Source organism: Copadichromis virginalis, linkage group LG5 (genome assembly GCF_057382275.1).
Source record: "Copadichromis virginalis isolate Kocher_CV1m ecotype Utaka linkage group LG5, C_Virginalis_male_GT1.1, whole genome shotgun sequence".
In the NCBI taxonomy this organism is placed as follows: domain Eukaryota; kingdom Metazoa; phylum Chordata; class Actinopteri; order Cichliformes; family Cichlidae; genus Copadichromis; species Copadichromis virginalis.
Genome location: NC_140622.1, coordinates 32,034,428 through 32,060,206, shown reverse-complemented (window position 1 = coordinate 32,060,206; position 25,779 = coordinate 32,034,428). Strand labels below are relative to the sequence as shown.

Here is a 25,779-nt window from a genome sequence, read left to right as displayed (position 1 = left end):
CAGGATTTTAGGGGGGTGGGGGCAAATCACACAATGCAAATAAACATTTTTGTAACCAGGTGACAAAAAAAGCACCATCCCACATCAGAATAAAGAACCAGAAAACATTCCTAAATCTAAAAATGTCAGGTTTATATGCAATTTACACATGCAAAATTGTCATCATGCATCTAAATAGCAAGGATTATTTTTGAAAAACGCTAAATGAAATCAGAGTGCACAGTCACATGTTCTTATCTCTGTTTTTATCGTCTGTGTGGGATCCAGATAACATACTCAAACCAAATGTTTCCAAATAAAACAAGACCATGAAGGGTTTTCTCTCTAAGTATTTTATTAAGAGTGGCGTAAGGTTTAATCTTCGTCCTCTTCCTCCTCATCCTGGTTGATCTGGAAGTAGCGCAGCTCGTAGCTCTCCTTGGTGTTAGCTACCACCCGCAGCCAGTCCCTGAGGTTGTTCTTTTTCAGATACTTCTTGGTAAGATACTTCAAGTACCTGAAAATGGAAGCAGAGTGCAGAAGAGTGTGAGTCGATCTGCCCTTAGATTTCACAATTTATATACCGTAAAGCAGCAAAATCCTGCTGTTTTTCTACATTTATATGAAGGTGTAGAAATTGTTAAACATGGCATACAACAGTTAAAACTCTCAGTAGCCCAAATGCACAAAAAAAACAGCTCTGTGCGGTTTTTGCCATAACAGTGACCAGCAGAAAAGTGGGATCACAAAATTAATTTGCTTTAGCATCAGCTCTAACCTAGGAGACCTACACTGGTTATACCAAATGCTTCATTTAAGACAGAGAGTGCCACAGTCCCCCTCTGGTGGTGGTGTTTAAAATTTACTGAACAATTACAGTATGAAGTGGACATGAAGGTGGTTAGGGAAAGTTCCAGAAATACACACAGATCCACGTAACCCAACATTTAAAAGATATAGATTAGGTGGACATGTGTATGTTTTGCAACTTTGGTACAGCCGGTTTTAAAAATGAGTTCAAGTACTTTAATGATCAGATGTATAATACACATGCCATTATTATATCTAGGTTATTATACAGTTAATACTGTTTATTGTCCAAATAGAAAATTAGCATCATTATTAAGTGGTGGCTACAGCCTAATAAATATATATAACAAGATAAGATAACCATTTTGGCTGTGCCACTCTAATCAGTTACATTAAGTACTACACTTCACAGTAACATCTGTGTTTCGAAGGTGCTTGAGGCAACTGTTGTTGTAATTTGGCGCTATATAAATAAATCTGAATCGAAATTGAAATAGATCTCACTTTAAGATATTAGTTTTGGTTTTTCTAAATATTTACAAAACTTCAGACAAATCCACAATTAATACAATAATTCTGAAACTCTCATTATATGATTCGACTGCTTCATGTGTTCACAGAAGAACCTTTAAGCAGCAGGGATGTTTCTTCAGAACTGACTGCCAGAGGACGAGACTTCCACACTAGGCACATGTCACCAGAACCGATACTTATGGTACCTTTCGATGCCGACATTCTAAATACACAATGGTATTTGTATTTTCTTAGTACTGTAGACACAGTATGTAGACAGTATGGTCAAATAATAAATACTAGACTTTGCCTCCTGCACCTGACACGCGACACCCTAGTGAGTACTGACCTTACAAAATTTATGCTACAACCTACCTTTTTTTGTTTTGTTAAATCAACCAACAGGAATGCAGCATGAAATTAGGCACTGATCAATGACAATTTCACACACAAAAGAAAAATGTGGCAGTAAAACTTGTGAAAAAGGTAATGAATTCAAGCATAGAAGAAAATACTGTGCAGTTGGGGCAGCACGAGTACACATTAAAGATGACACACCATAGGAAGAGACCATAGTTGTGTGTCATAGCCTACGATTCAGTCATTTTTTATTGTTATGTCTACACACATCAAACTTGATGTTATGCCCACATTAGGGTGCAGCAGGACCTTGTTGCACAATGTGGCAAGCAATGATGAACTTATCTGATCCCTAAAAATCTTTTGTTTTTTTAAGCATTTTTATGAGATTTCTTGGCTTCTCACATAAGGTAGATACTCTCTAGTGGTGTATCTGTTCAGAGTATTTATTGCCACACTTGTGTGAAACCAGCTCATGTAATACTGGATAAATGTACTTGTGCTGGAACTGGAAAAAAAATCAGATCACAAGCTCTCAAATAAGTGGGAAACCACAAAGACCGCATGATCAGTCAGAAGACACATTCAGGCTGAGTATCAGTAAAATTTTGCAACCACTGTTAAAGTGACAACCAAACACAGCCATATTTGTTTGGAGTCTTCTCATGTCTGTTCATTAAGTCTATTAAAATATTACTGGGGCTGAAATGTCAAATGTGTTTCATTTCCCTCAATATTACATTCAACAGGATTCTGCATACTTCTCTATTCCACACAAACAACAGAGATTTTCTTAAAAACTTAACATTTGTCTTTTTAGACATTGAAGCAAGCACTGTGCACAGTATTTACTGAGGATTGCTGGTATGATGGCAAATGACTATGACCAGTTAAATAATACAATATGGCATAGTTGCACTGTTTTTCTTTTATTTACCTCTTTGAGAAGGGAACTTCAGAGTTCACAGCAATTTTACTCTTGCTCCTCTCAATGGACACCACACCACCACCAAGATTTCCAGCTTTGCCGTTCACCTTGATACGCTCCTGCAGGAACTGCTCCTGCATGTGCAGAGGACACAGCAAGTCACACACAGCAAGCACCAGAAATGAAGGCCTCTTTATGAACTACAGATCAGAGTTTCTTATAAACATATGACTGACATCTGTCTTTTTTTCCCCCTCTCTCTTTTCTTTTAATATCAACTGACTGGATCCTTAATACAGGGCTTTGATTGATGCCCCTTATTTGACAGTAGTGTCTGACACAGAGCATTTGTGTCTGACAGCTGCTACACTGATTACCAGACAAGATGTCATTTCTGTCAGAGGTGATCTACTCACGAAGTTGGCAGCATCCATGATGCCATCCTCAACAGGGTGGGTGCAGTCCAGGGTGAACTTCAGGATCTGCTTCTTCTTCTTCCCACCCGGCTTCTTAACCACCTGCCTCTTCTAACACAAATGGAGAAAGTTGCTTAAACTCGGAAAACCCCCAAAGCGAAGCGTAAGGAAGCAACAATAGTCTTCAGATATCTTTATTAGCGGTTAGTCACAGCGTGTTCAATATGTTCCAGACATTTTATACTAGCATTTCAAGTAAATATCGTAAAAGAATGTTGCAAAAACCACGAACAACTGTTTACGTGCACCCTGTTAACCCTCACGTCGATCGCTGCTAGCTTGCGCTAACAGTTAGCAAAACGTGGTTTGAGACGAAACGTTAAAAAAGGCAAACAAAATCGCACGTGAACACTCGTTTCTTCTATATTACTGTGCACACGTATATACAAGTCTATAAATGGAAAGACAAGCTAAAATAAGTGGCCTGTGTGCACTTTTATTTGGTCGGGCTACTACTCACAATCGGAGCCATGGCTGAAGAATTCAGCGAAAAGGGAAGGAGCAAAGGCTGCACGGGAAATATAAGAGCCGGCCGCAAAATCGATCGCATCGACTTTTCTAGACTCGATTATGTTGCACTACATAGAAAAAAGAAGGTACGAGAAATTGTTAATGCCACTTAAAGTTGCACCAAATGTTAACTTTGTTCAGTGTTCAGTAGTTTGTCAGCTGGAGTGGAACCAGACAGAGAGAGATTATTGCACTTACAACTATAAAATTCCCGGCTAAAATGTTTAAAGTATAACAGATTTAATGGGCGTTTTAAAACCTTGATGTTGGGCCAAGTAAGCCAATATTTCTTTTTTAAAAATTTTTTGATTTTGATTTTTTTTTTAACTGCCCAGAAAAGTGCATTTCAAGATGGCTGCGAGACGTTACCCTCCTAGCACTTAGCTACACAGCTTCCTATTAGGTGCTGGTTAAGTATGTAGTTTTTGTATTATGTAGTAGGTTTTAAAAGGGAAACATAATTTTTTTTTAGAAAAGTTGAATAACATCAAACACATATGTAATAACCTAACTAGCATTATGAATTATAAAAGAAAATAATAAAAGATATTCTACCATTATTATTATTATTACATTATAAATAGTAATAATATTGTAATAGTGTTATGCAGGTTATCAATATACCTTCAAAGGTGCTAGAAGACATTACAATTATTGTGATTACATATTACAATTTTTTATGTGTTTTTGTCATTATACTCTGTCATATGGTTCATAAAATCTATATAAAAGACAGACTGACATGTGTATGTGTGTGTGTGTGTACATACGTTACATTTTGAACCAATAAAACAAGTTATTTATAGGATATATTTCACTGCAAAAGAAAAAAAAAAAAATAATAACAATAATAATATTTTGGCAACAAAAAAGTTTAAAAGACTGTATTCAAGGTACAGTGCAATAAACTAACAGTATTACTAAAAAAAAAAAACAAAAAAAACCCACAAAACCAAACAAACTCTTGATAGAGCTGAGAATTTGTATTTGTGTTTGAAGGCAACCACAAACTTCAAGATTCATTTGATTTGGCTGCCAAATCAAAGAGCAGAGCCAAACTCAGTTAAGATAACAGTATTTGGATGATGACATGCTTCTAGGTGTCAAAATAGATAAATTTGTTACACAGAATGTGGTCCACTTGAGGAAAAAAGTAATTTTGTTAGATGGCATTACAATATATTACAGTTTTTCCTAGTATTTCACTGTCATTATGGAAGGATAATGAAATTATAGCTATACTCCCTCAGATACCTACACATGCAAACATTATTTAAAAACACAACACATATGTATATATATATATATATATATATATATATATATATATATATATATATATATATATATATATATTGAACATGCCACACATATTTCTAAAGGTGCTATTGGGATGAAATTCTTGCCAGATGTCAGTAACAATCCATCCAATCCACACATGCAAAAAAAAAATCAAAAAAATCAAAACATAGATGTCTATAAATTAAGTCATGTGTAATAATGAGAAATGACACAGGGAAAAGTACTGAACATGCTTACTGAAATGTATTTAATACCTACTACCTGTATGGAGAAACTAGTTGCAAGCATTGCTCAGGTCTGTTTTTGGCCCATTCTTCCAATATCTATCTATCTATCTATCTATCTATCTATCTATCTATCTATCTATCTATCTATCTATCTATCTATCTATCTATCTATCTATCTATCTATCTATCTATCTATCTATCTATCTATCTATCTATCTATCTATCTATCTATCTAAACATGTGGCCTTGGAATAATGCACTTTACTTGAGTCTACAGATTACATGTGAATGAGTAGGTTGTATAAATATATGTACATATTCCAGATGAACACGTGGGATTGAGCAGGAGGACATTAGAAATAGGACAACTGTTGTTACAGTCTGTGTGGGATGGCAATATTAAATTTCCCTTTTGCACTTTGGCAACACGTGGGGGCTGGCATGAGGTGTGTGTGTGCTGTCAGCTGCCTGGCAGACAGAGCCCATCGCCCTACTATTGAAGAGTTTCTGCATTGCTGTCATTCCTGCTGTGGGTAGCTGATAGCACCACTAAAAGGTAAGACAGAGCCACTCTGTGCTTTCCACAGACCGGCCTACTACATTTACAGTAAGTTTAGTTTGATAGTGGATATAATGTTAGTGATGACATCCTATTTTTATGTTATATATTTATGATCTGTGGATTGTGCATAGTCACCGAATTTACAGGCTGGTATTACTTGTCTGACAAGGTAAGCGATAAATGTTGTCCTTGTTTAATTATTCATGATCAAAGTGTTTCATTATCACTCTTGGCCTGGTCTCTGGGGTGTAATTCAGTATCACAGCACTATCGAAAGCTTTTTAAAGTAATGTGATTTTGTAGTCTTAAAAAAAGGCTGTTCCAAGAACAAACTAAAGGATTGTTGTTATTCGTGTACTCTGTTCCCAGATGGCAGGAGGAATCTTCAACAACTTGGGCAGTCTGTGTAAAGTGGATTGTGCTAATGTTCACCCCTTGATGTGTCACCTGTGCCATGAGCAGTACCAGTCCCCATGTTTATTGGACTGCTACCACATCTTTTGTGCCCGCTGCTTGAGAGGTCGGACTATTGACAATCGCCTCAGCTGCCCCCTCTGTGGGTAAGAGAGGGCACTTTTAAGTTCGTCATGGTCAAATTAGACTATGAAAGTATAAGTCAAACATGCTGTTTTAGTATGTGCTTAGGAGACCTGAGCCTCCACATCACACCAAAGTGAATGACTTGTGGTTTTGGTGGCTTAAGACACTGTCATTTTGAATTACAACCTTACACAATTTACAGCAACATTACTTATATTTTGTATTAGAAAGTTGAGTAAAACTGTCAAAATATGATAAAAGCTGGATTCTTATAATAAAATATAACTTTACTTCTTGAAAACACATCTTGGGCAGCGCTGCTCAACAGGATTGGTTCCATGTAAATTGTGCAGGAGACTGAAGAAGAACATCAAGTCTCACTGTTTTGTTTTTTAGGGCGCTGCTATGACCCACTGCTGGCCCGGTGTGGGTAGGGCAGAACTGAGTGGCTGGAGCAGCTGCAGGGTCAACCCAGTCTCTTATTTAGCCCTTGGCCCCAATACGCAAAGGGGCTGCAACTTCCATGAAGCCATGTCACAAAGCAAACAAAGCATACTGGTATTTGGCAGCAGTGCTAACAGCTTAGGACAATCAAAAGAAGTCACATGATAGCAGTCCATTTAATATCTTATTAAGGAATGACCCGTGGTTCACAGTCACCTTCAGATCTGCAGTGTTAACTTTCCCTCATCAAAGCATGGGTCCATAGAAAAGGTCCTCTGATGCACAGTATCAGTCTTATTCTACTGTGTCAGAACGCATACGACTTTGTCTTATCTGAATCAGATATAGTGGTGATGAATTTGAGAGTATTTTAATTATTCTGAGATGCTTTCCACTTTCTTGTAGTTTCAAACCCGGAACTGCTTTAAAAAACCAAAACATTGTATATCAAATTCCTCTGGGTTTATATCTGAATTTATATTGATTCTTTACACATACCCATATTACACTGCCAATGAGGTAGGTGAATTTCTTAAAATACAATTCTCTTGAAAAATTAATGACTGTGGAACCCCGCATCTAACTTCCTCAGAGCTAGTTTAACTGTCATGAGGTGCATCAGATTATATAGTCAACAGTAAAAGTCAAAGTAATACCAACACATATGTTTTTACATATTGGATCTGTTTTTTTACACTAATAACACAGTGGGCACAAAGCCACTCTGCTCTGCTGTCTGAGCTCAGGATACAGGGGCCCACTGTCTGGCAGCTATTTCCATCAGCTAACAGCTGCTCACTCAAGAACCACATAATCTAGGAACTCACAACTCTATTAGTAGAACACAATGGATCCCGGTTGCTATGAAAACTAGATAAAATGTTCATAGTGGAGGCAAGAAGAACAATATTTAAGTCAAACGGGCCTGTGCAGATGTGGTAATATAACAAAAACTGGTTACATGTGGTCGTACAGCACTTGGGTTTCAATCTGCATGTACAGTGTTTTTATAACCCTCTAACCCAGTTTCCTACACGTGATTCAACCCAGTCCTGTATTTATTTCTTTAAAAACGGGACTGGGTTGAATCACGTGTAGGAAACTGGTTTAGAGGGTTCTAAAAACACTTTATTTAAACAATTAAAAAAAAAAAATCAGTGAAACAAGTTTTGAGGTCTACAACTAGGCTTAAAAAGGTGTATGAAAATAAGACACTTTCTTACCAAGGTAGTGATTTTATTCAGTATTAATTAGATGTAAGGTAATTTAATTGGTTTATAGACAACTAATCGCTCTTCAGTTCAAATTGATTTCTTAATCAAACATAAACACTCCAATTCAACCTTTGAAATTAGAAATTTGCTGCAGTTTCTTCCATGTCAGTTAATACTGGGCTAATAGGATATTTTACGCTGTAAAAAAATAAATATTGATAATCTCTAAACAAATAAGTTTAAAATGTTGTGTTCAAGGTACAATAAATTGAGAACACTACCAAAAAATGAGTGAAGTGAGAATTTGTATTTCAGACTCAAGGCAATGACAAAAAGTAAAATTCAGCTTTCAGAGTCAAATCTGCCAAATCAAAGAGCAGAGCCAAACTGCCAATTAAATACCAGTATTTGGCACACTTACAGGTGTCAAAATAAATACATTTGTCACACAGAAAGTGGCCCACTAAAAGGAAAACATCACTTTAATCTGAGTAAATGCAGTGCCATCTTCAGGGAATTCAAAAGAATGCACTAAGTCATCAAGGATGTACGATTAACAACAGCATTTTAATGTGTTATTATACAACTTATTATATGCCTTTTATTTTTAAAGTACATTTAGAAAACTTGAAATTCTTCTCATTGATCAACATACCAATGAAAGGGAGTATTCACCCAGTGTTTAACTTAAAATGAGTCAAAGTGGCCGAAAATATGGAGCAACTTAATTATACTGGGATTTCTTTTGGACATTAATTAGCACAGATAAACTCATTCAGTCCCTCCAGGTACTGCTGGCACATTATTTTTCTCTTCATAATTCTCAGTCTTCATGTCATTCAGTCCCAGCTCTTCATTCTGTTGAAACGAGCGGGCGTACTTCTCAACAGTCATCTCGGGATCTGGCTCCGGAGCGTAGACATTCTGTAAATAGCTGTTCCCTGCAGGGTCATCAAGGATGACATGGACATCGAGTTCTCCTACAATGATCTTGTCTATTTTCTCTCCAAACTCACGCAGCTTCTGTATCCGATCTGCAGTGCTGCTGTCCCCACAGATGAAGGGGTTTTTGGAGACAGTCAGGTCTTTGATGTCTTTCAGCAGGCCCTCAAGAGTTGTGAACTTCCCACCCAGGGCTGCCATTCCCAGCTCGAATTCCAGCTCTGGAATGATGACGGCGCACGTCTCTGACTTCAGCAAATCTCGGGTCATGTCTGAAGGATCGGTGATGTGCAGGGTGATCTTGGTGCCAAGCGCCTCTGTCGCTCCACCTGATTTCACCTCATTGGTCCGATGGCCACAGCTGTCACAGTTAGTGGCCATGATGATTACCTCCTTGAAGTGGGGGATCTGGACCAGTTTCATGTTGGTTGAGGCTGGTGCGTTGCACTCGGGACAGTTAGTGTTGAATGTCAGAACTTCATTTCTCATCGTCTCCAGGTCGTTGCCAGCTGGTTCCTCATCCAGGTCATCATCTGCCTTTATTCCCAGCTGTATATCCTGCTGGACTGTCCGCTTGAAGAAGGCTACTGTGAGAGCCTCATCTTTTTGCGGTGCTACAGGATTTTCCACAAAACTGTTCCCAGATGGATCCTCAATCACCAGGGTGAACTCATTTTCAACCTCTTTTAGCTTCCTGAGCTTCTGGATGAATTCTTCTATCTTCACAGCCACCTCAGGATGTGTGGCTCGCCTCACAACCTGGTCTTGCTCCAATCCTGCGACTGCTCTGTCTAAAAGACCCTCAATGGTAGACAGAGAGCCCTTCTGAGTGAAGGCAGGGATTTCAAAATCCAGCTCGGGGATCCTTGTGGTCGCGCTGTCTGCTTTTACAACCTCCCGGTTTAGGTCCTCTTTTGTTTTGACTTTAAGCGTGTAACACACGCCTTGCTCTTGAATCCGACCCGCAGACTGGATTTCAGTGTTTGTCCAGCCACAGTTGGCGCAGCTGAAGGAGCTCAGAATTATTTCTTTAAAGAAAGGGATTTTGGTCAGAAGCAAACGTGTTGTACCGTTCTTGTAGCAGTTCATACACAGGCTCTCAATCTCAGTGGGCTGCCAGTCGTCGTCGTCTGCGCTGATATCCTTGAAAACGCTGCCACCTCGAACATGTTCCTCTGAAATAACAGACATGTTTAACGCTGACTATAACGTCGCTTTGTCGAAAAGGTTACACACGCTGTCGTTTTCCCTACAGAGATAGCTCTTGCTAGAAATTTCCAGATAACACACCACCAAACCTCCGCTACAGCGCACGTTTATTTGACAGTCTTCCGCTTTCTCTTCTTCGCCGGTGACAGCGGCAGTGTTTAGGTCTCCAGTGCTGCCCCCTCAGGCTTGCTGCAATACTGCACCAAAATATTTGAAAGGTTTTTATTCTTCTTCATGGAGACAAGCTCGTTTTGCAATTTTCTTTCTTTCTTTTTTAAAAAAATATTTCGGTCTTATATTATGTGTGATTTTGTTATATTTTTGCAGATCACTGGAAATATCTATCTATCTATCTATCTATCTATCTATCTATCTATCTATCTATCTATCTATCTATCTATCTATCTATCTATGAAGAAAGATAGATATGAGATATAAGATATGAGAAAATGTTAGGCCTTTGAAAAAAGCACTAACGCCCCTTCCCCCCCCCCCCCCCCCCCCCCAGTGTTTTAGAAAACACTGTGACAGGGGTGTGTTTACTCTCTGCTGCATCACATTAAAAGCTACTTTTAGATGCTCCATTATTCACAAGGGGTCACCACAGTTGGTAGCTCCACATTTTTGATTTAGCAGATTTTGTGCAAAATGGAATGGATCTTTTGCATGTTATACAGGTTTTAAATTACTATGTGTTGAATCACAGCCTCCTGTAAAAACACTGTCACGATTTGCAAACTGATGAATCTGTCTGGTGTAGTTTAGAAAAGCAAATTATTCTCTGATATAGACTGACAGTCAGGCCCTTTTTTATTGCATTTTTTTTTAGAATGCCCTATATGTTATGAGTGGATGAGCTGCATATTACTGTGTCGTTATTGTTTTAGTGATTCCCAGCAGGAGTGAACTTGAAAATTCACAAAATACTGTTTGTAGATAACTTTCATGATTCCTCTTAACATATTTTTTTTAAGCTGTTTGTCTTTGCCACAGATACCCATCTATAGTAAAAGGGAATAATAGCCTCCCACCAGAGGACCGTCTTCTGAAGTTTCTTGTTGACAACAATGCAGATGCTGAGGAGGCGGTGCAGTGTGCCAATTGTGACCAGGAAAGCAACAAAAAGGTACTGATCTAACAGACCAACATTAATTCATGTTAAATGAGCCCATGGATAACCAGAAAATTACCTGCATTCTCTTAAAGGCTTCCAATTCTTTAGTCTTTATTATGACAGGAAAGCCAGGAGAAAGGCATGCAGTAAATGGCCTCAAAGCTCACTTGAACCCAGGAGTAAATAGCCTTAAAACATACGGTTCACATGCTTAACCCAGCCAGCTTTACCAGGATCCAAAACAGTCCCTTTTAATGGCATGCTTATTTCATATTAGGAAAACAGGCAACCTATTACTTGGGCTTTATAAGTGCATAGGAGAAACCAAAGGCTAACAGGGATGCAGCTTTTAAAGGGGCTGAATTCTTAATTTCTGCAGGAGTGTTTGTAGAACTTCAAAATTTTTCACTTCAGCTTTTCAGTTTTAATTTTTTGATGTTTCATATGCAATTTTAATGCTGCTCACATTCTTCCTATAATATATGTTCTCTAAATTAAAGTCTAAATGACCACTGAGTACAACAGTGAAAATTTTAATATAAAACATATTCATAAATCTTTTAAAACATTCTTAAATATTCTTATTTATACAGGACACAGGGGTGATGTACTACTGTAACACTTGCAGCCAGCCATTGTGCGCCACCTGCAGGGAGCTGACACACAAGGCCAGAATGTTTTCCCACCATGAGATTGTGTCCTTGGCCAAACGCACCAAAGCCAAACACAGGAAATGCTGTGAGTGCCACCTGTAATTTACTCCAGAAGAATTACTCACCTACGAGGCTCAATTACACCTGTGTAGAAACATGTTCATAAGAACTGTAGTTATTCCAGCGCTGTGGCTGAATTTTCCTGGCTACATGTTAATCATACTCTCACACGCAGTGGTGGGTAATTTTTAAACGCAGCATAAAAAGGAGTGGTGTTAACACCCCAGTCAGTATGAGTGTGGTCTTTAAATTTAATCAGCAACCTGTGTCTGTATTATGAACCTTACTTGTTACATACGGCCCACTAGAATAACAGAATAGCAGTACTTTAACTCTGGCACTCCTGTGAGCTGAAGTTAAAAGGCGTCTGTGTCTCCACAGCTCTCCACGAGGAACCTTACATCCTATTCTCTACAGAGAATAAGTCTATGCTTTGCATCAAATGCTTCAGGGACATGCAAGTGTGAGTGAACCCGCTGCATAAAATTTATGATTGTCAGAACTTCTCTTCTCTTCTCTTCTCTTCTCTTCTCTTCTCTTCTCTTCTCTTCTCTTCTCTTCTCTTCTCTTCTCTTCTCTTCTCTTCTCTTCTCTTCTCTTCTCCATGCTAATTCAGGTGTGTTTTTGTTTTTCCCCAGGGAGAGTCGGAGTCACTGCATTGATATTGAAACTGCTTACATGCAGGGGTGTGAGATGTTGGACCAAGCTGTGCTGGTGAGAGAGTCCTGTTTGTTCATCTACATATTCATGACACTCAAGGCAAAAAAAAAAAAAAAGCATTATGAATAATTCAGGTACTATGAAGTGTTGATAATAATGTGAGATGCGGTGCAGGTGTTCCCAAAATTTGTTTAGCTCGTTAAAATAACATTTTAATTTGTGCTTCTATTTGACTGCCCATTTTTTGGGCTTACCAAGAAAAGCTTGCATGCCCAAAGTCTATAGAACTGTCCAGTCATATATGTGACATTTTCAAGTAATAAAGTATTTCCAGTATGTCCATCCATTTTTTGCCACTTATCCTGGTCCAGATTACAGGACAAGCACTTCAAGCATAGTTCCTCAGACCTCTATCTTCCCTGTAACACGCCTCCACCATCATAACTAAGACTGTAAAGAGATGTTTTCATCAAGGCATCTGAGAGACATAATCTCTTATGTTCTGGTTCATAAGATCCTAGTCAGATATCAAAACTACCATTGGATCAGGAGGTGCACAGGCTCTACTGTGAGTAGAGGTCTTATCAGTCTGCTGCTCTATTCTTCCTTCACATATTAACAAAACCTGAAGATACTTTAACTCCAAACTCCTCTTGCCTCAGGTCCGATCCCCAGCCTGGCTGAGAAACCATGTCCTCTGGCTTGAAGGTGCTTGGGGACATATTTCAGAAATAAGGGCGGTTGTTGTGTTTTGTGTGTTACCTGGAACTGGGCAATAAAAAAAACAGCTACACTAAACCAGTCCAAATCTCAAGGACTTTATTAAGTATATCTGTACAATCAAGTGCTACAATCGATTGAACGATCTTGCATTCCCTGAAATAAAAGATGATTCCCATTCATTAAATTGTTAAAAAGCTCACGATTGTCACCAAGCGCTCTTTTCCCTCTGTAGGTGGTAAAGGAACTGCAAACTTCAACTGGAGAGGCGATCCTTCTGCTGAGAGCTATGCTAGGAGAAGTGTGTCTGAACGTGGAGGAAGAAGAGAACGCAATCTGCAGTCTGTTCAACAGTTTGCAGGTCACATATTGATCCAATTTTATTCAGGTGCTGTTGTTTATCCTCCCCAGCCAACTGTAGGAAAAGAAAACTGCGTACACAAATATTTGTTTGAATGTGTTGACAGTGTTTGAGTCTAGCTCTGATGATGATGCATCAGAATGTTTAAACACTGTAACCACAACAGGCGCTGTGATGACAGGTGTGGTGAGGTGTAAAGATGTTAAAATGATCCCTTAGCTTTAGAAAAAGGGTTATTGCCCTGTTCTCTTCTTTGAATCTTAAAATTTTTTACTGGAAAAAGATCCAACTGTCTCTAAACTTCTGTCTATAGAAATATTTTTGGGTTTAAAGTGAATGCAGAGATCATCTCTAACACCAAATGTTTTTTATTATGTTCACATGATCCATTGGGTTACCAGGATTTAATGTGTCAGGTCTGCTTAGATTAAATTAGTTGCAGAGAAGTGGACTAATCTGGACTCACTGAATGGCTGTCAGATAGTTTGCTTAGATTTAACCATCTGCCTTAATCATCTTCTTCACAGAAATAACACATGGCACATTCTGGCACCATTAGCACTGCTTGGCCACTGGATGTCTCTGTTAACCTAATTGTGAGAGAAGAGTGAATTTTATTTGCAAAATGCACAATCAAACAGAACAGAAAGCACACTGTGGATTTTACATGTTGAAAATTAATGTTAGAGACCTCAAGGCTATTTTACGGTGGATAAAAGAGTCTGTTTTCTCTTTTCTGATCTGACAGGAAAAACTAGAAGAGAGGAAGAAGATCCTGTTAAAAGCAGCTCAAAGGTAAAAACCACATTTATAAAGAGTTAGCTTTCTTACATTGTTCCACACAGTTTGTGTCATAATATTTACGAGGCTGAATGCCATTATCCACTGTCACTGTATGACTTGGTACCCTTTTCCATTGTATCATGCTGCATTGTGCACAGGGTGATAAATAGCAGTGCCCTGTTTGCTCTGGAATAATCTCTGTCCGCACCGAACACCTTTTCTTGGATTTTCATCAAAGCATGGAGCTGAATTTAAACCACTTCAGTAAGATTATATGTGTGTCTGCATCCATTCAATGAAAATAAGGCTAACTGAAAAGTGTTGGAAAACAAATAAATGATATGTAAATCACAGACTTACTGAAGTCTATAATATCAACAAAAGCAACTGCTCCGGGAAAGCCTAGAAGCTGTCTGTAGATTTTCTACATTTTGCATTAAAACAGAACATATTTACGACGACTGATGGGTCAAGTGAAAATATATAATACACCGTCTTGAGAATATTATCTTTTCTTTCCCACTTTGCTATTTACTTTTTAGCTGCTTGCTTGTGCAGAACTTTTGTTTCTCAAACTATTTAACATTGACTCTATGCCACGAAAATAATTACAAATAGATTTATATTAGAATCAGTAAACTTTGATTAAATGCCACTGTTGCAGCTAATTAGTACGTTGGTTCAATTAACTGCACGTCAGGTAAAATTTATGAAAGACTAATGGCTTATCACCAACTGATGATAAACTCGCAAACTTAAATTTGTGTTTATCCAGGTTTTTATTTTGTCTGGAAAACATTGCAAGCACTTTTGCTCGCCTCTCCAAGCACTCCATGTGTACGTGTGCATGATTGAATGGGAACAATTTTATGTATTTGAGTGGGTGAGTGTATGAAGTTGCACTCTGTGGGGATCTTTAATGAGATTTTTTGTGGCTGGTGTCCTCCATCTCTTTCTGTCTCCCTCTTGCCTGGAAGCCAGCCAGCGGCTGCCTTCCCGGAAGGGCGTTAAAGGCTATTTATGTAAGGCTTTGTGTATCTGAGCCGGCATCTGTGCTTGTGTGTTTGTTACAAGAGAAGACAGATAGATTAGCTCCTGGAAATATGGAGTATGTTGTTTGCGGTTGCATCTCCTGAGCTGATTCCTCTGTGTATTGTGGCAAGCGTGAATGTGAAGGTGTAGTCTTACATATTTGTGCATTTGTGTGTTTGCAGCCAACATGAAGAGAAGGAGAAAGCACTGAAGGAGCAACTGTCACACCTTACTGCACTCCTACCTACCCTCCAGGTTAAGTGCTGTAAAGTAGACAAATGTTTCTGTTTCTCCACAACTATCAGACCTTGAAAGAAAATACTCGGATCCTTAATAAATTAAGAGTACACACAGAACAACATAAAAATACGCAATTAAGAGAACTAGTAAAAGAATGAGTAAAAACGCAAAATATGAGCAAAAAGTACTTGAATTACCTGATTGTACTGCAATAATGCAGTGAATAAAGTATAAAAATCTGTCTGCATATAATTCTAATAATAAATCAACTTATTATGATCTGTTTTGATTTAACTGAGACATATTCAATTAGCCAGTGTTGAGCTGTGGTTACAAATGAATCAAATGCTGAGATTTTATCAAAGTTGCAGGTTTCTGAGTGGATACACAAGATGCCCATTCAGTGTCAATCCCATCATGCACTGGGCTGTGGCAATTGTGTGACGAGTATCACTCCCACCTGGTCACATATTAACACTTGTCACATTTTAAAGGCACTGGATACAATCTAACAAATTAAATACAAGAAACCTTGTAAAGAAAACAACAACAAAAACCTTCCTTTATAAATACAGTTTAATACTATCAAGGCTGTATCTGCACAAAAATATTGACATAAATGTAATGTAAACTTTTATAGTGTAATACAATGTTTAAAATCATTAATTCAGAAAGGTTGTGATGATTATTATTTATTATTTCATCTTCATAATACATTTAGTGGTTAAAATGCTAAATACAGCAGCACTCCAATTTGTGGTGCAAAAACTCAGGTAAAAGCTGTAAAAGCTGACGTCGTGTCACACATTGTGAAAGCCAACCAAATAGAATCTGTTTATGGAAAATTACATCACAAAACTAAAGGAAAACAGTAATAAAGAAATAAAAACAGTACGGTGAAAACAGCTGATAGCAAACGATAAAGATTATAAAGTAAACAATACATCACTATTTTTTACAACAAGGAACTACTCGTGTTTAACTGTATCTGAACTGGGAAAATTCTTCGACTGTTAAGGCTCTGGGTTTCTCTTTTTAAACATTCTGGGTTAGAATTTCATCCCATTACACCTTTTTTTTAACTTAACAAAACAGTTTATGTTTCAAAAACAAATCAAGCAGCCAATGAAAGCAACAGTAAAAAACAAAACAGCTAATAGGTTATTTCAGTAGATTTGTATTATATAGATCTGTATACATTTGCAAATTTCTTCTTCTTGCATCTGTTTTTTTTTTTTACTCTAATCTTTAACTTTTCATCCTTAAAGGTCCACCTTGTCACCTGTTCAGCCTTCCTCAGCTCAGCTAACAAGTTTGAGTTTTTGGATATGGGCTATGTAAGTATAGCAAAAACTGGGTGAACAGAAGCTGTGATCCATGTCCATAATTTTGAAAGTATTTTAGTATTTTTTGCAATAAAGGAAAACAGCCCTTCAGTATAAGATGTACAAAAGTAAAAGAAATGAGTGAGTACAAAAGAATGAGTGAGTATGGAAGAAGAAGCATGGATTAATAACAGGAGACTGTCCTGTCTGCTGCGTACACAAAGGGCTCTGCTCTTTCTGGGGAAGTTTTCTTGGCAAGAGAAAAGTTGCAGTATTAGCTGCACTGAATAGGCTTTTAAATAGATGAGGTCCACAGTGTCTTGGGGAGGTTAAACAGGTCACTGAATCACACCTGGATGTTCTTGCGTACACAGCAACTCATGGAGAGGCTGAAGAGGATTGTGAAGCTCCCTCATCGACTGAAACCAGTGCAGAGCAGCAAAGTAAGTAGGAACAGCATTCATTCAGACATAAAAAAGGTTACACTGAGAAAGCGATCCACTGGAGCCTTTAGTTGTTATTCTTTTTTAGTCAGAACTACTTTTTCTTTTATATAAAGTTTTTGGCCTTTTAACGTGCACTACATTTGTTTATTAATAAGCGACACAACACAGTTTGTCTGTGGATCTCTGATAGCTTAATGCAACAGATTAAATAAGGAAGAGAAATAGCTGGCAAAACGACAGAAGCACAGAGGACACACGATAAATGAATCAGAACAAAACATGGGCTAACAAATTACCCAGAATTTTACATCGGCACACTAAACATAGCAAAGGACTAAGTAAGTACACTCCAGCAAGCAAGGCTAAGATGTTTTTGTGTTATATGTGGAAATACATAACATAAATGCTGCAGACAGCAATAAACATCACTCATACAGGAAGAGCTATTAAAACTTATTATTAAAAGCCACTTGGTTAAACAGATAGATTATAATCTAGGAAAGCAAAAATAAATATGTAACACTTCTTGGGTGAGGCATTTAATCATCTTAAGGCAACTGGAGAGCTTCAGTATGTAGATTCGTGAACTCAAAAGACATTTCCTGGTTTGGTGAAGATTCACATAATTTTTAATCTCTTAAATCCAATCAGCAAAGCAGACAGCAGGAGGTGTGTCTACGAGAAAATATATCTGCAGTGTTTCTGCCATTTGTGTCTCTATATCTGTAATCGTAATATTTAAAGCAACAGATACATGCTAACAAATATATCTCATATAAAAAAAATCTATGATGGGGACATGGGTGTTATGATTGTATTATCCACAGATGCATTTTCAAATAAGTTGTATAATCTTAAAGTACTTTGTTTGATATTTCTTTGTACTTTGTGCTATTTATTTCTTTTTTTTAACCCGAATAAGGCTGAGTGACATTATCTCTGCTCTCCATTAGATCAACACAGAGTACAGAAGTGAGTTTGCTCGCTGTCTAGAGCCTCTGCTGCAGATAGGACCACGCTGCCCTCCTTCTGTCACTGGTTCCACAAGTGCTGCAATACGGTAAGATCATTTGGCTTAGAACCACTTTAAATGTAATCACTAACTGATCCCTTCCTGTGAGTTTTATTTTTACATTGTTCTTTCACCAACTGAATATTTCCACGGCATCTTTTGTATTCTTCCAAGTAAACAAAAGTCTGGGCAGAAAATTTCACACTTGTGAAGCATCCAAACTCAAAATCCCCAAATGTTTTGCAAGTGCACATGGACTGCAGTGAGACAAAAGGAGGCGCCGTGCTGACTGCCACTATGGCAGTTATTTCATCTGTCTGTAAGCTCTGTATGCTGATATATTTATGTAACTCACCTTGTCGTGTGGAGGCTGGACAGGAGGTCCTTCGTCCTGTATTAAAAAGGTCTGGTTGTGCCGTGGCCAGATAACATTCAGGAGAAGGATGCATGAGTGGTTGCACGTGCTCACAGTTCCTGCACAGTGTTTTTTTTCTCTTTTTTTCCTCAAGCTGTAATCATATTAAGTCAACAGTAAATATGACACATCAATCAATCGATACTTTATTTATATAGCACATTTATAGACCAGAGGTACACCAAAGTGCTTCTCAATAGTAAAATATGAAATAAAATTAATTATACATTGTAATTACATTACAATGACACATGCCGCTACCCATAAAAATACGAAGAGTTCAGTCCTCTCTTGTTTTGCTTTATGTCATTATCCACATACACAAACTCCCCTGATCATTTTCTTTCCACATCAGTGTCTCGCAACTGTTCACAGGTCCTTAAGCCCACCCACTAATGCCAACATACTGACAACTCTCCTTTGCAATTTAGTTAACGCCCTGCCAATGCAAGATGCAAAGTAGGTAGGGATTGGTGGTCAGTCGGCTGCCTGGCACTATTTTTATCCCGGTTTCACAGAACTCTCTCGGATTCATCTGTAAGTTGGCACGCAGGGGCCGCCCGACCGTTTTGTTCCAGACCGTTGATGTCACTGTTTTAGCACGGGCGAAGTCTTTAACTGGCGTCACTACTGGGAGGACAGGGGCTGGATGTTCAGAGGATAACGTGTAGAGCAGACAGAGAAATACATGTTTCAGACAAGTTTGCTGTTGCATCAGCTCTGGACAAAGAGGCAGGAGTAAGAGGCCACCAGGTTGCAGGTAATTTCTTTTCTTTTTGAGTATATAACATATACCTTAACTTGCATTGTAAGCCCAGAATATTTATTTAACTTTTGGAGTTATCTTTAAGTCACCACTGCTGTGTAGATTTGACTAAATTTGTTTATGAATCAGAGCCTGGCTTTAGCACTCGTGGGTACATTTCCATTGAAGCCTGTGGCACTGTAGGATGGCAGCGGTTACACAAGGTGCTTGAACTTCACTTTGTACCTCAATTCAGAAACAGAGGAATAAATTAGCTTTTCTTTACCATATGGTAGTTCAAAATAACACCCACATGGTGTAGCCTGTTACTCAGCTGAATGTGCTGTTGTGTCTGAATGCTTCTAATGCAGGATGCAATGCAAGCAGGGATTGGTGGACAGCCAGCTGGCTGGCCCTATTTTTTATCATAATTTCACAGAACAGAAGCTCAGTGAAGTCGTACATGTAAGTTCTTTCATGCAAAGAATGCTGCTGCTTTAGTACTGTCAAAGTCTTTAATCAGCTGTGTTGAGACACAGCCTGGATTTTTGGAGATGGGAACGTGAGAGTAATCCATTCACACCTCACCCACCACAAAACGCCTTTCTGGTTGTTTATGCTGTTTTAGGCATGAAGCCAAAATTATGGTCCTACCAGGACCCAGATAAAAGCAGGTTTAGTTGCGCTACCACATGCTGTGCTTGCATACCTTTATACTTTCAGAGAAGTGATGACAATAAGGCGCTACTCTTTTGAGTGACAGCAGTTATGTTGATTTACTCATGACCGCACTCATGATAGTGACAACTTCTAAACAGTTCCTCTGCGGATTTACTGTCGCTGTCTGTCGTTTTTTCTGTGGTTAGTTTTTAATATGAACAGCAGCAGATGGTCTGCTTTGTCCAAATTTTGCAGTATTTTATGGAAAGAAAATGTAAAAATGTATGTTTGTCACCAAAGACATTAGTGAGATATAGTGGATACTTGATTTTGGTAGCTTACATATCTGTACTTTCATACTTTCTAAATCCAATTCAGTTTTATTTATACAGCGCCAAATCACAACAACAGTCACCTCAAGGTGCTTTATATTGGAAGGTAGACCTTACAATAATAAATCTAAGTGACTGATGAGGTTACATGTTTAAAACTTTGAGTTACAATCGGCACGGCTTACAAAGTACCAAGGAAGAAGAAGCAAAGAGGAGACTTTATAAATTAGTCTAACTTATACATTTTGAATATGCTTTAAAAATGTGTAGCATGATAAAGTTATAACACAAAATAAGAATGAAAGAGAAATAGAACCAAAAATGGACTATATTTGCATGTAGTAAATTTTGTAAAGGTTCCAGACTCTCTTGACTTTCTGGCACAGTTTTTGATTTAATTATTTCACCAAAACACACAAAATCTATAATAAATTATGTAAACATATTATAGGTTTTGACTTATTAACTAATTTGACTGTTAAGAATAGAATTTTGTTTTTAATATAAGATATTGTGGTAATATATTTTGTCCTGTCTCTTCAGGCTCCAGTCCCCTCTCACTGTGTCTTGTCGCTCCCCGTCGCTCAGTGAGATGCCCCTGGGCTCGGCGTTTGGGCGAAGGCCCACCTCTCACCGCAACATCTGCACTAAGGTTCTTTTGGCCGAGGGCAGGGAAACACCCTTCACCGAGCACTGCCGCAATTATGAGAACGCCTACAGGGTGAGCTGATATGTGTGACCTGTGATATTGTGGATTCACCTTCAGGATTTGTGGTAATTACCCAATCCTTAGGTCCAAAAATATTTTAGTTTGCACAATTAATTATACTTACACCAAGGAGTAAGAGGTTTAAAGGTGCTTCTTTTCTTAAGATGATGGTTACAAGAGAACCATCATCTTACAGCTACTTAAATATAAAAAAGATGATTTGTTGTTTTTAGTAGGCTTTTGTAATCAGTAGAAAATAGGGTATATTAGTTATAAAGATAAATGAAATATTTTACCGTTTTATATTTACTTTATAAATCACCTGAATTTGGATGCACTGAGATACTGAGATACGCAACAGTACACGAGGAGCCCACAAAGTAAAGCAGTGAAACACAGCAGCATAAATTCCACCAGGAGATCATTTTCAACTTGTGTAGTGAGCAGCAAGTTTTTCATGCTCAGCTGCACTTCACAGGCATCTGTACACCCATCATTTTGAAGGAAAGTTCTTACAGGTTGCCCTATATATGTGCATGTCTGTGTGTTTATAGTCTCTGCAGACAGAGATGCAGAATCTGAAGGACCAGGTCCAGGAGCTGCACAGAGATTTGACCAAGCACCACTCCATCATCAACACAGATAAAATGGGGGAGATCCTGGACAGATCGCTACACATTGACAGTCAGATAGCTGCCCAGTACTCCACAGTAGAAACTATGAGAGTCATGTTTGAAGAGGTGCGCCGAGTGATACCTGACATTTAGTATGTTCTGGCACTTCTGATTAAAACCTATCAACATGTGTGCTTGATTGGTACCTCTAGCTAAATATTACATATTAACAAGCTAGTTTTCACCCATTTGTCATAAATGTAGACTACAGGGAATGCAAACAGAAGAAAAAAGAAAACTGCAAATGCCAATGTATCCCTTGAGTGAACCAACTGCAGTTCCTGCAACATTTTGCTCTGTGAGAATCAGCTTACTTTGCACCTTTTCTTTGCAGATGTGGGATGAGACTTTTCAGAGGGTCACGAATGAGCAGGAGATCTATGAAGGTTTGTCCCCAATAATGACAACAAAAATTCAAATTTAAAGAATCTTTTTTAATAGGTCTAATTAACTTTGTTTACTGACTGCAGCCCAGCTTCAGGACCTGATGCAGCTGAAGCAGGAGAACTCTTACCTCACCACCATCGCTAGACAGATCAGCCCCTACATCCTGTCCATTGCTAAAGTGAAAGAGAGACTTGAGCCCAGGTGTTGTATTAAGAAAGTGGATGACTACAATGTCTGGCAACACAGAGGCAGCTCTCACTGATAGTTAACAAAGTTTGGATCAATCTGCCACAAAAAACAGCCCCCAACTATAAAGTTTTTATTTTGAAATACAACACGATACAGCCTCGTTACTCAAACACGAAAGCTCCACCAAAAATAATCAGCTTTCAGAAAGTAAGTAAATTATAAAGAGTGAAAGTAACACAATGTCCATAAAAGTCTTTCATCCACAAATTTATGCAAGAAATGTCTGGGTGCAATGATTCAGTGATTACATGAAGACAGAGAGCACGATCTCCTAAAATATAAAGTATTGGACACACATACTAATGCAAAACCTTGACATTTATTCACAGTGAATGTAGACGTGTATCTTTATTCCCACTACATGCAAAACATTTGTGACCTATTTTTTTTTAAAGAAACAAACAGGCTTATTAGGAAAGGCTGTGGCTAGAGTTATGTTGTGTTTGTGTGTGATTTTTTTGGTAATCATCTCTTAAAATGTGTCTCGCAGGTTTCAAGGGCCCAAAGAGCACCTCGATGACCGCACCGAGACGATGCTAAAAATCTATGAAGACAGCACAATGACAAAAGACTGTCAAGAAAGGTATTGATATTTGCTGTGATTAACAGAGGGTTTCTCTAGCTGAAGACTCATGTTAAGTAGAAACTGTCAGCTAGAATAAAAGAGCTGCCACACAGCATGAAAGATTTTGTTTGTTTTGTGAATAAGAGATTATATGTACTTTAATTTAAGGACTTCAAACCTCAGGAAAAATTCTTCAGTCTCTGAGGATTTTTTTCTGCCTTTGATGCAAAGGTTTGAGTGATTGAGGGAACTTTTTGTGTGGGGTTTGTGTTTTTTTTGTTCATTTGTAGAACTAACCCCCCCCCCCCACACACACACACACACACACACAAGAAACATTTAAATGTTTATGCCTTGTTTCATCACTCTTATTAGAATGACATATAAAAGTAAAAATCAAACAATTATCTGTATTTCTGTTTATGTTCACCCAAAATGTTGTAATATATGCTGTTAAATGTAGTCACTGGCATCAAAAAGATTTATGTGTTTGGTTTTACGGTGAGCATTGTCATTTATTTTCATTCACAGTGACAACCAGACTTGTGTTAAAGACAGAGACAAGAACAGCCGCCCACTGATGCTCGAGGGAGAATCCTGTCAAGACCCGCCGTACAGGCAGGCAGAGGGGCCCCACAGAGGCGTCCAGCGGCAATGAGATGCCTTCATAAACACCAACTCATTGCACCAGCGTGCTTTAATTCAGCCATGACAAGCACAGGATGGGATGTGACTCTCATGGCTGTCCACACCATGACATTTTCTCAGCAGCAGGAAGCTGTCAACAGCTCCAAGGTGAGCGCTGGGATTGACACTAAGTGGATATACACGGAGGCCAAGGACTCACACCTGTCAGAGCCTGACTTACAGGACCTCCTTATTCAATGTGGACAAATACAACAATATCATAAAGAGCTGTCATGGGATTCATTAACAAAAGTGAATAAGGTGACGTTTCTGGATTGCCTTTTGTTGCTCTGTTTGTGTTGTTGTGCTGTTAGAATGATGAGTACACTGAGACTGTGAATTATCGCTCTGTCTGGTTGTTTTTTTACAGTGTGTGGAATTGCATTTTCTGGTATCTATTCTTTGCATAAAACATTTCCTGTGGAGGCTGATGATGGATGACTGCCTGGGTCCGATTACCCAGAAGACCGTTGAACCGGCGTGACAGCACAGATGAAACACAGCAAATGCAATGATGTGTGTGTCATTCTTGGTGTCAGCTGAGGTCACATGTTGATGTGTGTCATGTGTATCATCTCGTGCGTCGGCGTAACGTAAAATGAGGCAGTCTATTCCAGGATTGTGTGTGGAGCTTTTTTTTTTTTGCCTGCAGTTTCAACATCCACATGCAAAAAGCAGAAGAGCTGTAATGGCAGAGGTGTGTGAATGTTACTGGCCTTGCCTTAACCTCCATCTCCTGCTAGCTTTTTCCAACATCATACTCATCCCCAATATGCCAGCCAACTAAGGCTTTCAGTAGTGCAGTATGAAATATATTCCTCTTGGTTTGCCTCTGGACTTCATCACAGATAAGTGTCATGCTTTAAGGTGTTTGCCCTGCAGGAAAGCGGTAGAAAACTTTTACACTGTTACTTGTTCTCCTGCCCTTCTTTCTCCCTTGTATCTTTTCTTAATTAATCACGCTGGCATGTTAAACAAATCCCATGATAAAACTGAAAAGACTTGGCTTATGAAAGTATTTACATTTCACTGAAAAAGCTGGGTGATCTACAGGGGCTTCCACGCAGTATATTACCAGAACAATTTGAATTTTAAATCACTTTAGGTGAGACCGTCAAGGAGTGTAAATGATGTTGTTTCAAAGGACTTTTAATCTGCCAAGAAAAACAACATAGTTGAGTAATACACACTAAGTAGTAATTCAAGGTGAAACCTCCACACCTGCTACCAGCACAGAAACTATTCTGGGCACAGGTACGGATAATAATGAGGAGCCAGACTGATGGTTTGAGCAAACAGAAGGACAAGGTTATTTACATTACACCGGAGAAGCTAAAGTGGGTTCATTCAGAGCCACCACTTCAGAGGAAATATTGGGGTCACATTGGCCTTAAGGAACAGTCTTGCTCTGCAGAAGAGTCAGAGGTGCAAATTCATTAAAAATACATTTGTGACAGCAGAGTAACAAATGGCTGTGCTTCTGCTCTGGTCCTGTACTTCCTCCCTCTGGTCATTCATCATCTGCACTCATCCAAATACAAGGCTCATGTTCACTATTCATTATTCTCTCTCTCCCCCTAAGAGTTGTGCGTCCTCACCTACTGTAGGTTGGGCGGGGGGTAAAACCAAAGGCCATTTTACATCATGAAAAAAAAAATCAATATTTTTGAGGGGCATTAATACCACATTTGGATGGAAAGTTTAAAGAGAGATGGTTCTCTTTTGACTGCAAATGACAGAGCACTCCTCTGTGCCATTTATTTTACTGGAAGTGCTCGTATAGACACTAACAGGATATGCTGCCTTCACAACTCCATTTTTTAAATGTTCAAACCCTAATCAACATGTAATTGAGAAAAAAAGCATTAAAGATGGAAGAGAAGGAAAAGATAAAATGAAAGTTTAATGATTCAGGAGAAATTGGGTCAGGGAAG

General features: G+C 38.5%; 3 protein-coding genes across 4 annotated transcripts; 1 reads left to right on the top strand and 2 right to left on the bottom strand.

Annotated features, from left to right (window-relative positions):
• Positions 1-311: 311 nt before the first annotated feature.
• rpl22 (ribosomal protein L22) lies at positions 312-3,631 on the bottom strand. 2 transcript variants are annotated; one of them, XM_085457368.1, is made up of 4 exons: positions 3,527-3,631; positions 3,007-3,117; positions 2,600-2,724; positions 312-496 (listed from the first exon to the last, which is right to left on the bottom strand). In XM_085457368.1, exons 1-4 carry the CDS (start codon positions 3,614-3,616, stop codon positions 355-357), a joined length of 468 nt encoding a protein of 155 aa, XP_085313494.1. In that variant the 5' UTR covers positions 3,617-3,631; the 3' UTR covers positions 312-354. The 2 variants fall into 2 exon arrangements, with proteins under 2 accessions (XP_085313494.1, XP_085313495.1); XM_085457369.1 differs by having other exon boundaries at positions 3,007-3,114.
• Positions 3,632-5,306: 1,675 nt separating this feature from the next.
• On the top strand, positions 5,307-24,461 carry rnf207a (ring finger protein 207a). The gene is given in 19 exon segments (XM_085457367.1): positions 5,307-5,836; positions 6,037-6,227; positions 11,010-11,142; positions 11,724-11,868; positions 12,225-12,306; positions 12,482-12,557; positions 13,459-13,584; positions 14,333-14,379; positions 15,582-15,654; positions 16,908-16,976; positions 17,339-17,407; positions 18,364-18,470; positions 21,118-21,295; positions 21,838-22,023; positions 22,292-22,343; positions 22,428-22,545; positions 23,084-23,176; positions 23,690-23,746; positions 23,748-24,461. Coding segments are annotated over 19 exon segments (1,944 nt in total). The 5' UTR covers positions 5,307-5,776; the 3' UTR covers positions 23,830-24,461.
• zpr1 (ZPR1 zinc finger) lies at positions 8,154-10,157 on the bottom strand. Its single transcript, XM_085457366.1, has one exon. The coding sequence runs from the start codon at positions 9,996-9,998 to the stop codon at positions 8,637-8,639; it is 1,362 nt and encodes a 453-aa protein (XP_085313492.1). The 5' UTR covers positions 9,999-10,157; the 3' UTR covers positions 8,154-8,636.
• Positions 24,462-25,779: the final 1,318 nt, after the last annotated feature.

Excerpts from the sequence above, each read along its gene's own strand:
- rpl22 (XM_085457368.1), bottom strand. The coding sequence starts at position 3,616 with ATGCGATCGATTTTGCGGCCGGCTCTTATATTTCCCGTGCAGCCTTTG. Across the intron at positions 3,118-3,526 it reads CTTCAGCCATGGCTCCGATT|AAGAGGCAGGTGGTTAAGAA; the intron begins GTGAGTAGTAGC and ends CATTTGTGTTAG. Across the intron at positions 497-2,599 it reads GAAGTTCCCTTCTCAAAGAG|GTACTTGAAGTATCTTACCA; the intron begins GTAAATAAAAGA and ends TTCCATTTTCAG.
- zpr1 (XM_085457366.1), bottom strand. The coding sequence starts at position 9,998 with ATGTCTGTTATTTCAGAGGAACATGTTCGAGGTGGCAGCGTTTTCAAG.